This window comes from Myotis daubentonii, chromosome 13 (assembly GCF_963259705.1).
Source record: "Myotis daubentonii chromosome 13, mMyoDau2.1, whole genome shotgun sequence".
NCBI classification, from domain to species: domain Eukaryota; kingdom Metazoa; phylum Chordata; class Mammalia; order Chiroptera; family Vespertilionidae; genus Myotis; species Myotis daubentonii.
The window spans coordinates 18,964,951-18,978,857 of NC_081852.1; the positions used below are offsets into that span (position 1 = coordinate 18,964,951).

The window sequence follows — 13,907 nt, forward strand, 5'->3', positions numbered from 1 at the left end:
CAATGTGCATGAATCCATGTACCAGGACACTAGTTCCTATATAAAAGCAACAAAAAGTAAATAAAAACTCAGGAACACAGGAGCTCTGAGTCCTTCCTTAGGGAAAAACTGATGATAAAATGCAGCTAATTGAGGGTAATAAAAATAAACAATAAAGAAATGGGGGTAATTAGTTGGAAAGCATTTAACTCATGTAAATGTAGAATTGAAGCTGTAAGAATTATGGTTATAAAACAGAATGCAAGTGTTTAAAAACTGAAAATGCAAAAATAAAATTATAACTACTCCAAATCAAGAGGAGGTTGAAACACAGTGCTAATTTTCATATGTTTTTTTTTTGTTTGTTTAAGATTTCTACTGTTTTTTAGAAAGAGAGGAAGGGAGAGGGAGCGAGAGAAACATGAAACATCGAGGTGAGAATGAAACATTAATCAGCTACCTCCTGCACACCCCCTACCAGGGATTGAAATTCACATGCCCTGACTGAGAATCAAACCGGCAACCTTTCAATGCACAACTTAGCCACACCAACCAGGGCTAATTTTCTTGTTTTTCATAGCACATAAATATTGCCTTAACAAGGAAACACAAAGTTTAGAAAAATTAATGTCTCTAATTTCCTATCTTGTTCATAAAACTTTCCTAAATATCGTAGTCTTAGGGGGGTATAAGAAATATTTCCTGGAAGACAAGAAAATTATAGATATATATATGCCAATCTGCTGCTCAGATGAAGAGTATCTTGAGATTTATATTTTTAAAAATGTAATTAGCTATCACATAACTAGTAATCCTTAATCACCAACTAACAAGGAATTTGGTTTAAACATGAAAAAAACTGAGTTTACATGCCATAAATAGTGTACTTGTTATAAAGGTAAAAAAAAAAAAAGAAAAGGAAAAAAAAATAGATGCCAACACTTTATTTTAAACCAAAGAAGAATGTTGAATGGAGCACATTCCATTTCAGTTTTTTTTAAAATCAGGAAAATTTTTGATGTGAACTCTGCATTTTAGCTTCACTACATCATGTGACAAAGAAAATGATTAAGGTTTTGAATTATCTTAATGCTCACTACTAATTTTTGGAATAGTGGGAAGAAGAATTGTTGAATATGTAGATCTGGTTTATCCTATATAATAAAACCCTAACATGCAAATCGACCCAATGGTGAACAACCGGTTGCTATGCAGGCGCTGCTCCCTGGTGGTCAGGTGCTCCCACAAGGGGAGCACGGCTCAGCCAGAAGCCGGGCTCACGGCTGGGGAGCCAGCAGCAGTGGCAGGAGCCTCTCTCGCCTCCACTGCAGGTGGGCGGTAAGGAGTGAGGGGTCCTGTACTGCAGGAGTCCCAGATTGCAAGAGGGATGTCTGACTGATGGGAGGCGGACATCCCCTGAGGGTCTCGGACTGCAAGAGGGCGCAGGCCTGGCTGAGGTACACCCTCTCCCCCGAGTACATGAATTTTGTGCACCAGGCCTCTAGTTTTATATAATGCAGACAGATGTCTTAATTTTGGAAACTTGTTGAATAGACATATTGAGTTGCTTCCTTAGATTAAGAACTTTTTGTAATTAAAGGGCTCCCAGAAATTCAACTTGTTAAAACCTCAGGAGTTTAAAATGATGATGTGAGAAGACTGCTGATTCTATGGAACTTAAAAGTAGGAAGGAGTCCATCTATTTGATTAAGTACAGCTACACCTACTCAATCTAAAAATTTTTGTTTTGAAAATAGGCTAAGAAAAGACTAAACTGGATGCTCTGTGCTCAATGGGAATTAAAGATTTAAAAGAACTGCAGAATGTCTACATGAAAATAATACTACATTTCAGAAGATATTTCACAGATTTTAATAAATAAAAATTATGCTCTTAGGTGTTAGCAAAATAAATATTTGTTGAACGTCCACCAACAGTAACAGCATCCCAAGTATCTAATATATGTCTACTATTTTCAGGAGTATTTTAAAATAGCCAAACTCTGAGAAATTTATAGATTTACCTGGCAATGTAAAAGAGCATTCTTTTTATGAAATTGTTAAAATAGAAGCTAAAGGCTAACAGCTATCATCAGAGATATCAACCAGAATCCATTCTGATATTTGTTTCTGGCTAATACACTACACATGTTTCAAGAATAATTCTATTTTCTTTATTAACTTGTCCAAAACTAATCACTCCGTACTTTATACAAAATAGCACTTGTATAAACAGTTAATACTCTTACAAAAATTTCATTCACCCTAAGTCAGCTAGATGCATTATAGTACATAATTGCTAAAACTATGAGTTGTTTGCAAGTTAGGTCCATGCTGCTATAAAAATTCCCCATTCACTCAAACTTGGCAATATGGCTTACATGTGCATAACTGTTAAAACATGAGTTGTTTCCAAGTTGGTTCATGATCTGGGGTCCAATTACTATACATTTTAATAGAGACAATTGTAACTGTCAGTTAAAATACTTTTCCATCATAATATATTGTCATATATCATAGTCAATATAAATAATATAACATAATTAATGTCACAATTTAAATCATGTACTCTTTGAAAATCAGACTTTCAAATGTAAGGTGGTTTGAAATACTTAATAAATCTCCCTAAAAACCTTCACTACAAAAATATGCTACCAAGACATTAACAAAAAAAAGAGAACATTTTGCAAAATAAAATGAAATAGAAGATGATTAACAGAGAAAATTTTTTAGTTTTGAAATGTTTTTCTCATATACTGGCAGAAGAGGTAAAATGTCTTTCCTCTAAATAATCCTCTCAATGTAAGCATTTATTTGACATTTATAAAGGGGTAGGGTTTGCTATACACTGGAATCAATAACAACCTTGTAAAGCCTACAGCAGTGCACATAAACATGCTGTAGGAGACATTAACACTAGACTGAAAGAAATAATTATATTTTCAATAAGCACGTTCCTATTAGAAAATCAATTTTTTACACGTGTTACCAGCAGTTTCACAGATCAGGTAGTGAGTGGCAGAGGCTGTTATATCAAAATCATATATTATATGCTTATAAGGTACTTTTAATTTTCAAAGGTATCTACTTATTTTTGGTCAGCCACATTTAACTCAGGTTATATAAAAACAAAATATTCGTGGGGTGAATAATTCAGGAGGATTTTTGTATCAGTCTTATCTTAGAAATAAATTCTTAACCAATTACTTTCATGTCAGAAGACTTAATAATTCTAATTACATGCTGCCCTTATTCCCAGATTTAAGAGATTTGTCACAATCAATATTTCTGAAATATTAAATTAAAAGGTATCATGATAATTACTATGGAATAAATAGCAATTAGGATTTTTTAGGTAAATAAGCTCAAACTGTTTGCAGTGAATATTTAGAATACTAATATTTCTCCATACAATGCATGCATTATTCAGAAGTAGCCTAAAAATATAAAATGTAAATTCACAGAATTACTTCAAAAGACCTTAAGAAACAGATTTTACAGGAATTTGATACTTGGTTAAGAAATATCTATGTATAATGTAACCCAAAAGAGGTAGACTTGAAGGTAAATAATACAAATTATGTTACCATAGAATGATCATATTACTATTCTGCATGTTAAATAGTGAACATATGCTTTGAGATGGGTAATTTGCAGGATAAGTAAAAGACAATTATTTAAAAATTTACATCAGCTAACAACTATAATTTATAGTGTAAACATGTACCGGAAATTTGAATTAGGTAAATACTTACTGCTATATAATAAACTCTTGCCTTTTCTACTAACATCCAATTTTTCTCCATATCAAGATGTTTTTCTTTTTTATAACAATTGGCAGCAGCAAGATTAGCTACAAGGGACCTAAAACAACAACAAAAAGCAAAGTAAGTTTTTTTGCCCCAGATATACAACTTATTCCTTTTATTGCAAACTTGTCATATACTTCTATACAGTCAATTAACAATATTTTTTGCAACTTATATTTTATTTCTTCAAAACTGTTGTATATTGATTTTAATAAATGTAAATAAAATGAATTTTGTTTTGAGAACTCCTGAGACTTCTATGTTGCCTGTGAGATAAACAGAGATATTAATCCTTGTTCTAAATACCACCTGGTATTTTGAGAAACTGGCATTTAAGTTTCTTTTTAATATTTAAATGCTAAGATTATCTACTGTCTACATTTTAATAGTTCAAAATGCAGTTACGAAACAAAGCTATAATGCCATTATGCATAAAAAATATTCAAATAAAAACTTCAGTTTTTAAGTATCAATACACTATACATTTCTTCTTTAACCTAATGCTTTAAAAGCCAAGTATGGGATTAATTTTACAAAATACATATAAAGACTATATTTACTATGTGAAATTAATTTGCCAAGCATTAAATGTTAACAACTGGAATAAATTTAAATTAGTTTCTACAGTTGAAACCTCCCTGCCCTGGTCCAGTTTTGCAGTAGAAAAATCTAAGCAGGATACTACATTTAAAATCTTGCTACAAGTGCCTCATAGAGCTTTTTATTATTGCTCAACAATTAAACTTAATAATTATTTACATTACATATGAAATTAATAAAAATATTTTTCCTCCTCAGAATTTAGAAAATAATGACAGTTTTTCATTTTTATTTGTTAATTTTTAAATATATATGTGTGTGTGTGTGTGTGTGTGTGTGTGTGTATGTATATATATATATTTAATTGACTTCAGAAAGTATGGGTGAGGATGAGAGAGACAGAAACATCAGTGATGAGAATCATTGATCAGCTGCTTCCTACTGGGGATAGAGCCCAAAAACCAGGCATGTGCCCTGACAGGGAATCAAACTGTGACCTCCTGGTTCATAGGTTGATGCTCAACCAATGAACCACACCAGCCTGGCAGTTTTCCACTTTTGTAATCAATAGTATTTACGGTACAAAAATCCTCACAAATGAAATATCATCTCATTACTTAAGATTGTGGTAATATGATTGGTTCCTCTTGTTAAGAAAAAAGTAAATCAATTCTCTTCCAAAACATATTTCTGTTCATATGCCAACTGACTACTGAGAATATTTGTTTATGTTCAATTAGATGAATGAAAATAAGAGTAATATGCATCAATATATTTATATGTAAATAACTATATTATAAAATCAGAATAATTAGTCCTGATTTATACAGAATATTTAAGTAATCATGTCTTTAGCAAAATTTTGACAAAAATGGTTACTAAATAAAAGCAAACACTTGTGGTATCAATTACTAAACTGTATTTTGATAATAAAACTACTCTTTGATAGGAAACTACTCAGTTTCTCCAAAAGAAAAATACAAGTATTCTTACTATCCAAATGTGTTTGGTTCAGAGTTTGGAGAATGAGAACTTGGATTAAGAAAATTATTGCATTATCTAAACTCTTTGATTCCTGCGTGTTGGACAGTGGTACTGAGAGTTACCACCCCTATCTAAAACAATTTATCCAAATATGTTAGGTTCCACAATTTGGATAATGAATTAGATAGGGAGGGTTTCCCTCAGTTTCAAATTTCCAAAATTATCTGCACAATAGTGAGCAACATAACCATAATATCAGTATATAAATCAAGCTGTTAACATCTGGGAAACCTAATATTATCATATTGCTCTTTAGCATACAAAAATAATTTCTCAATTTTGCTCTAGCTTGAGTGGTATCAGAGGCAAAACTTGACCCATTTCTGTCTTTGCACCTGCATATTAATGTTGGTTTTAGAAAAACTAAAAAACGAAAAGGTTTAAATAAGTATATTTCAAATATGTTTGAACAATAGTGGTTTATTCATTGAAACCTTAAAATCATAACTTTTTTAAAAATATATTTTATTGATTTTTTTACAGAGAGGAAGGGAGAGGGACAGAGAGCTAGAAATATCGATGAGAGAGAAACATCGATCAGCTGCCTCCTGCACACTCCCCACTGGGGATGAGCCTGCAACCAAGGTACATGTCCTTGACAGGAATCAAACCTGGGACCCTTCCGTCTGTAGGCCGATGCTCTATCTACTGAGCCAAACCGGTCAGGGCAAAATCATAACTTTTTTATACATAAAAAATATAGTTATAAGAAAGGTTTGGAAGATTCTGGCACTCTATTTTTGAAAGTTATATTTTATTTATTTAATGATTACTGCCATAATAGTGTCAGATACTTAACATACATTTTCTGGAGGTCAAAGACTGAGAAAAAATAAAAGGAACTAAAAAAAAAGGAAATGACCAAGGGGAAGAGAGAGAAGGGAAGAAATAAAGGAAGAGAAAGAGGCAAATAAAAAGGGTGGGAAAGGAAGGGAGACAAGAAATGGAAGAGAATAGACTAAATACTTCTAGCTATAAGGAACATAAAATATCCAATGAATCACTATTTCAAAAAGATCAGCTTTGGTGATTCTAAGAATATAACAGTTAGAAAAGTTATTTTATTTCTCCCTTGCTGATGAGTAATATGGTAACAATATTGTCAGCGATGTATGAATGTACTGAAAGAAAACCTCCATGTAGTTGCAAAAGGCACAAATACAACCAATGCATGGGAGGCCCTGAAGTATATATTCAAAGGTCACTTACAGAAAAATTTTTAATAAGTAAAATTTTATAGAAATGCAATGGGTTGTTTCTTGAGTGGTACATTACCCATGACTAAAGTTGTTTAATATGGATGAATGACTATTTGCCAGAAATGCTTTAGATGACCTAATTCATATGAGACTGGATATAACATTATATTGTATACTAGAGGCCCGGTGCACAAAAATTTGTGCACTCGGGGGGAGAGGGGGTCCCTCAGCCCGGCCTGTGCCCTCTCGCAGTCTGTGACCCCTCGGGAGATAATGACCTGCTGGCTTAGGCCCGCTCCCGGGTGGCAGAGGGCAGGCCCAATCCCTAGGTGCAGCCCCTGGTCGGGCTCAGAGCAGGGCCGATTGGGGAGTTGGGGCACCGCACCCTGTCATGCAGAGAGCAGGGCAGATTTGGAAGTTGTGATGCCACCCCTAGTCACGCTCAGGGTACGGCCGATTGGGGGGTTGGGGCACCGTCCCCTGTCACACTCAAGGCAGGGTCGATAGGGAAGTTGCGGGGCCACCCCCTGTCACGCAGAGCAGGGTGGATCAGGGGGGTGGGGCGCTGCCCCCTGTCACGCACAGAGTAGGGCCAATAGGGGTGTTGGGGCGCCGCCCTCTATCACCCACAGAGCAGGGCCGATCAGGTGGTTGGGGCGCCACCACTGTCACATTCAGGGCAGGGCCGATGGGGAGGTTAATGGATCTACCCCATCACACACAGAGCAGGGCCCATGGGGGGGGGGGTGTTGGGGGCACCGCCCTCTATCACCCACAGAGCAGGGCTGATCAGGGGGTTGGGGCGCTGCACCCTGTCACACACAGAGCCACAGGGCGATCAGGGGGTTTGGGCACTGCCCCCTGTCACGCTGATCCCGATGCCGGGAGGCCTCGCGGCTCCACTGATCCCTGTGTCAGGAGGCATATTACTCTTTTACTATATAGAATAGAGGCCTGGTACACGGGTGGGGGCTGGCTGGTTTGCCCTGAAGGGTGTCCTGGATCAGGGTGGGAGTCCTCACTGGGGTGCCTGGCCAGTCTGGCTGTGGGGCTGAGGGCCATTTTCAGGCTGACGGGTGACTGAAGCTCCCAACCGCTCCTTTTTTTCTTTTCTTTTTTTTTTTATTCTGGGCCAGCTTTAGCTCTGAGGCCTCAGCTGACAGTTAATTTGCATATCTCCCTGATTAGCCAATGGGAAGGGTAGCGGTCGTACACCAATTACCATCTTTCTCTTTTATTAGATAGGATGTTAAAAATACATATGAATATGTACATGTATCCAAACTCAGGATATGGTGAAAAGAACATTTCTTTTTAATCCCAGTTTAGCAAAATGCTTGCTATAAGACATTGAATAAAATGTTTTCCTTCTCTGATCCTAATTATAAGGAGTAGATGCTAGATTAGATAACCTCAAAAATTTCATTCCACTATACCACATGAAGACCACAGCAGATTCAACAAGGGCAATTTAAAAGAAAAAGAAAAAATGATACAAGGAAGAGTTTATCAAACATTAAAAGCAATTATAAACGAGAGATCTAAATTCCAAAATTAGATTGGAATTCAGATTTTACCAATATTGCAATAGCCAGTTAGTATAAGCTTCCCTGGGAATTACGCTGACCTGTTGCCACCAGTGATGCATGCAGCACAAGTTCCTGTTGGCTGCTCATTCTGCTCGTAGTAATGAGCATCCACATGCGCTTCGGCAGTTTTTCTCTTCAGGATCTCCCCAAATTTATCTGTCCCAATGCAACCAAAAAATGTTGCTGCTTTGTGTGGCTTCTGAATCATCCACTGAAAAACAGGAACATAAATAATTTTAATGTGTCAGAAAATGGTACACCATAGTTCAGTATTCTGTTGTAGATAGTGGCATAAAAGAGATACCTTATTAGAAACTGTGGCTGTTATGAATGGAATTCCAATCCTGTACTACCATTTATGATAACAAATTTGACATAACAATCACATAAAATCTTATTATACTACTTTTGGGGAGAGAAATAGAGCACAGTGGTTACAAACTCAGAATCTAAAGTCAAATAGACCTTAGGGCAATGATGGCTTGATACAGAAAAATAATAGCAATTCCCAATAGAAGTAGTATAGCAATATCATTAAAAGCCCAGCATCTACTAGGTGTACCAGTTCATAATGCGGATTTTTTAAATAGATGGAGTTACACATATGTTGGTATATAAGCGATTTGATACGTATGCTATTTTGTTGTATTGACAGCAAGCTTCAAAACTTCATATGTCAAATTTGCTGACGGTGTTAACATCATAGATATTTTTACGCTTAAAAACGTTGAATTTCGTGCCAAAAAAAGAGAGCATTTGCGGGAAGTTTTAATTCATTGCTTTATTTTAAAGAAAAAGTTATCGTATACTTCGGGAAGCTTATGGTAAACATGCTCCATCTCAAGATACATGTGAACACTGGTTTAAACGCTTTAAAAGTGATGATTTCGATGTGAAAGACAAAGAACGTCCAGGTCAACCAAAAAAGTTTGAAGACCAACAATTACAAGCATTATTGGATAAAGATCGGCCTGTCAAACTCAAAAACAATTTGCAGAAAGATTAAACGTTGTTCAGCAAACCATTTCCGATCATTTAAAAGCAATGGAAAAGACTTTAAAGGAAGGAAAATGGGTGCCACATCAAATGAATGAAAGACAAATGAAAAACCAAAAAGTCACCAGTAAAATGTTGCTTCAACGGCATGAAAGAAAGTCTTTTTTGCAACGAATTATGACTGGTGATGAAAAGTGGATTTATTTTGAGAATTCCAAATGCACAAAATCATGGGTTGATCCAGGTCAACCATCAACATCTTTGCAAGGCCAAATCACTTCAGAAAGAAGACACTGCTCTGCGTTTGGTGGGATCAGGAAGGTGTGGTGTATTATGAGCTTCTAAAACCAGGTGAAACCGTTAAAACTGATGGCTACCAACAACAAATAATCAATTTGAACCACGCTTCAATCGTGAACCGATCAGAATGTGCCAGAAGACACGCAAAATAATTTTGCTTCATGATGACACACCATCACTTCAAAACCAGTTAAAGACACGTTAAAAGATCTTGCTTGGGAAGTATTAACCACCCACTATATTCACCAGACCTTGCTCCTTCAGATTATCACTTGTTCTGATCAATGGCACATGCACTTTCTGAGGCAGCACTTCAAAATATACGAAGAAGTGGAAAATTGGGTCTCTGAATGGTCTGCCCCAAAATAAGAGAAGTTCTATTGGGATGGTATCCACAAATTACCTGAAAGATGGGGGAAATGTGTAGCTAGCGATGGACATTACTTTGAATAAAGCACTTCTGATGTTTCTCTTGAAATTATCGTGTTTTCTTTGATTACAAAATCCGCATTATTAACCAGTACACCTAGTATATTGAGACAGTCTGGATTCAAATCTTGCCTCTGCCACTTACTAGCTGTACGAGTAAGAATGTCACTTAGGCATTTCTATGCCTTATTTTCCTCATCTGTAAATTTAAAAATATATATAAATACACCTCATAAAGTTGTTGAAAATTAAATTAAATACTTTAAACCAGACATACGAAAACTACAGACATAACAGCCAAGAATATGTCTTGTTCTACACATTACTTTTGTTCATGTAGAAAGTCTAAATACTCTGGCTATTTTTGATATCTAGGACACTGACAAAATGTGAGACTTTTACTCTTAATCAGTGATTTCTACTCAAAAGTTAGTCAACTTAAAATAAGAGTTTAGTAAGCCAAAGCAGACACATAAAAGAAGTAGAAGCCATGCTCATGGCTTGAAAGCACTTAATAACCTAGCTGAGAAAGTGTTTTCAAGAAAGTTGAAAGATTAAAAAATCTTTTTTGAAAGTTTATAAATTAATCAGCTAATAGTTCTGTTAAAATTTTAGTACATGTCTAACATTACCTCCAACATAATATGTTACCAACACCTAAGCAATCTGTTTTTGACCATTCTGACATCCAATCAATAAACACTTAATGCATGTCTACTAGAGGAAAATGACAGTGACCATAATACAAAGACACAACCACATTTTCAAATTCTCCAGGAAAGAGATGCAATCGTGCTCAAAGCTTCTTGTTATGTTCCTTCTTTTAGCCAAAATAAATTGTTCAACCTCTCTTTGTTTAGGTATGTTTAGTACATCTTTAAATACCCATCTTTAACTTCTATCCTAGCCCTGAGGGAGTAAGAAGGTCCAGAATTACTCTTGTGTTGTGTATACTTAAAAATCAAAACTAAAAGGAAACAACTATAGAATTTTCAGACACTGGACAGGGCAGGACTATGATTCTGACAGAAAACAAGGTGAGCCCTGATATCATGCAGGCTGTCTGCCAGGAGGCAATTTCCAGGCTACAGTGCCAGGAGGAAGAAACCAAACGGAGCCTGGCATTCTCACTGAAATGAGGGACCAGAGATAAAGTGAAAAAGAGTCTCAGAGAGGAATGAGCTGAAATCCATATAAAGTAGCTTTTGAGGCTTTGGCAGGACACCAATCTGTGCGTGTTTAAGGAAATCGTAAGAATCTACATAAATTTTCTAGGATTAAAAAGTGACTTTATCAAAGTCTCAGTATTTAAGATCACTGTACACAAATCTAATGTAATTCTATATACTATCAAGGAATAGTTGAAAATTAGGAAAACAATGTCATTTACAATAGCATCAAAAATTGAAACATAATGGGACCAATTTAAGAAAACATGTGTAAGACCTATACACAGAACACTACCAAAAAAAAACAAAAACAAAAAACAAAACAAAAAAAAAAACTAAAAAAACCCACCACCAACTATATAAAGTGATACTATGTGCGTGAATTAGAAAACTCAATATTCTTAAGATAGCAATTCTCCCCAAATTTATTCATAGATTCACTGCAACACTAATCAAAATCTCAACAGGATTTCTGAAGATACCAAAAAGCTGATTCTATACTCAAGAGTAAAAGAAAAAGGAACTAGAATAGCTAAAGGTTAGGAGGTATGTCAATGTTCTGGAAACCAACAGTGATAAATCCCAATTTCTTCAAATATAATGTTGATAATACAACCTATGATCTTGGGAGCATGTTTTAAGAATTAGAAATAGACTAACAAGAAATGTACTTTAGATCAGTAAATGATACCTATTATTATAATTGGGTCACTTTCATACAGAGAATGAAAGGGTTCTCACTACACTGTAAGTAACTACACCTAACTTAATGAATAAGAAAACTACAGCAATAATTGATTACTTAAAATAAATACATGAAATTAGTTGAATTCAATTTTAAAAGCAATAGTAAAGGCAGAATACCACCAGGAAACACTCAGGAGGGCAATTAAATATAAGCGAAGGGAGATCAGAAAAGGCATCCAGAGATGGGTGACATTATCAACTAGTCTCTGAAAGATGGGTGTAACTTTCAAAAATGGCTGTGAACTGGAAGTAGAGGCACAGCACAGAGCACATGCCTCCTCTCCTGTTGGGAATTTTATCATGGTGTTCTTAAGGTAAAATAAATTCTATTTAGTAAGTAGCTAGTTCCAAACAATCTAGTATTTATTTCCTAATAATTGAGAGCCTATTGCGCACTGTAAAATTCTCAAAACTTGGAATCAGACTGGTCACCACTCTTATTTGCTGTGTCACAATGATTTTTGTGTAGTACTTGTTTTGTTTTTTTAATCACAGAAGCTACCCAAACCCCAGTTTTCCAAGGTATCTGATACCACCAAGAGGAAAGTAGCAATGCAATGTTAAAACAGAAAAATCTGCAGTTAGTGGTTCAAATGTTGAACCTAATAGATGTCACATGTTTTCCTAGAAATTTTGAAATGACCTGCAGACTCCATGTGGATTTGCTAAAGCACCCAACGGGTCTTAGCACACAGTTGAGGAATAATAGTAAAAGAGTATAATGTTAACAAAAAACAATGAAAAGAGAAATAAAGGACTATTAGGAGTATAATGACAGAGCACAATGTGGGAGGGAACAGACTAATGTGAAAAGTAGATCTAGGCCAGATCATTAAATGACACTTTAATAAATTAGGGAGCATTCTGTATGTAGACGGGCACAAATGAGGATTTTGAGTAAAGGAGTCAGATGATGAGAGATGAGGCCTCATTAAGAAAGCAGGAAGAGGCCTGGCTGGTTTGCTCAGTGGATAGAACATTGGCCTGCAGACTAAAGGGTCCAGGGTTCGATTCTGGTCACGGGAACATGCCTGAGGTGCAGGCTTGTTTCCCAGTAGGGGGCATGCAGGAAGGCAGCCAATCAATGATTCTCTCTCATCATTGTTTCTATCTCTCCCTCTCCCTCTCTGAAATCAATAAGAATATAGAAAGAAAGGAAGGAAGGAAGGAAGGCAGGAAGAAAATTTATAATTGAAATTAAATGGAGCTAAATAAATATCTTATTAAGCTTCACATCAAGAGTCTTTAACCACATATGGAAAGATTTCTATTAATATTAACTTCATCTGCCAGATGAATTTCCTCTTTGTCACCTAAATGGAATATTTAGAACAATATAATTGACAATGATGCTCAAGCGACAGTCACTTCTAAAGCAATGGTATATACTTTAATTCAATTCATAATAGAATGCTGAAGAATGGTACCTAGATACTAAAATAATAGCAAGATAAGCCAAACGTAAGAAATTTTATATCAGAAATCCAATGAGGCGTTTCAGAAAAACTGGAGCACAACTGAAAGAGATTAAATGTCAAAACTGGGTAATAACAGCAACAAACGGATTGCAAAGGGTGGTGAGGAAATTGTAAGTGAAGTAGTTGGTTAGGAAAATAGCATCTATCACATAGCTTAAAGGATTGGTTCTTTCAAAGGATTGCTGTGCTCCCAAGTGAGGCGGTGGAACACAAAGATTTTTATAAATATTATTAAGAATCCATTCTCCCTCAATAACTAGTATGCTATGCTCCTTTCCTGCCAAAACTGCTCCATTTCCCCTGTTGGCAAACATACTATTAATAAAAATTGGTTCCCAAGATTCCTACTATTATACCAACAATGGTTCTTTTGTTATTCTTATTGTTAAATACCTGTTCACATCTAGTTTTCAGGAAAGATTTTGGGAATTTTGGTCTAGTAGAAAGATAAACTTTAGGACACAGATAGTTCATCTTGTCCTGTGATAGTAAATTACATAGTCTATTAAAGATTGTATTTCTTATAGAATTATTGTAAGAATTGAGTAAGATAATGTATGCAAAGTGTCTGTTAAAGAGTACTGATGATGATGATAATATCAGGGCACTAAAATATAAAGTACGTTTTA

The 13,907-nt window shown here is 35.5% G+C and overlaps 1 protein-coding gene across 2 annotated transcripts in view; it reads right to left on the reverse strand.

Annotated features, from left to right (window-relative positions):
* The window catches only part of ADK (adenosine kinase), a 501,435-nt gene that overhangs the window by 252,279 nt on the left and 235,249 nt on the right, over nucleotides 1–13,907 (reverse strand). For both annotated transcript variants that reach the window (XM_059662309.1, XM_059662307.1), the window contains exons 5-6: nucleotides 8,198–8,370; nucleotides 3,734–3,842 (exon numbers count right to left, since the gene is read on the reverse strand). In XM_059662309.1, coding sequence (XP_059518292.1) covers nucleotides 3,734–3,842; nucleotides 8,198–8,370 — 282 coding nt within the window. The remainder of the gene's footprint in view (nucleotides 1–3,733; nucleotides 3,843–8,197; nucleotides 8,371–13,907) is intronic.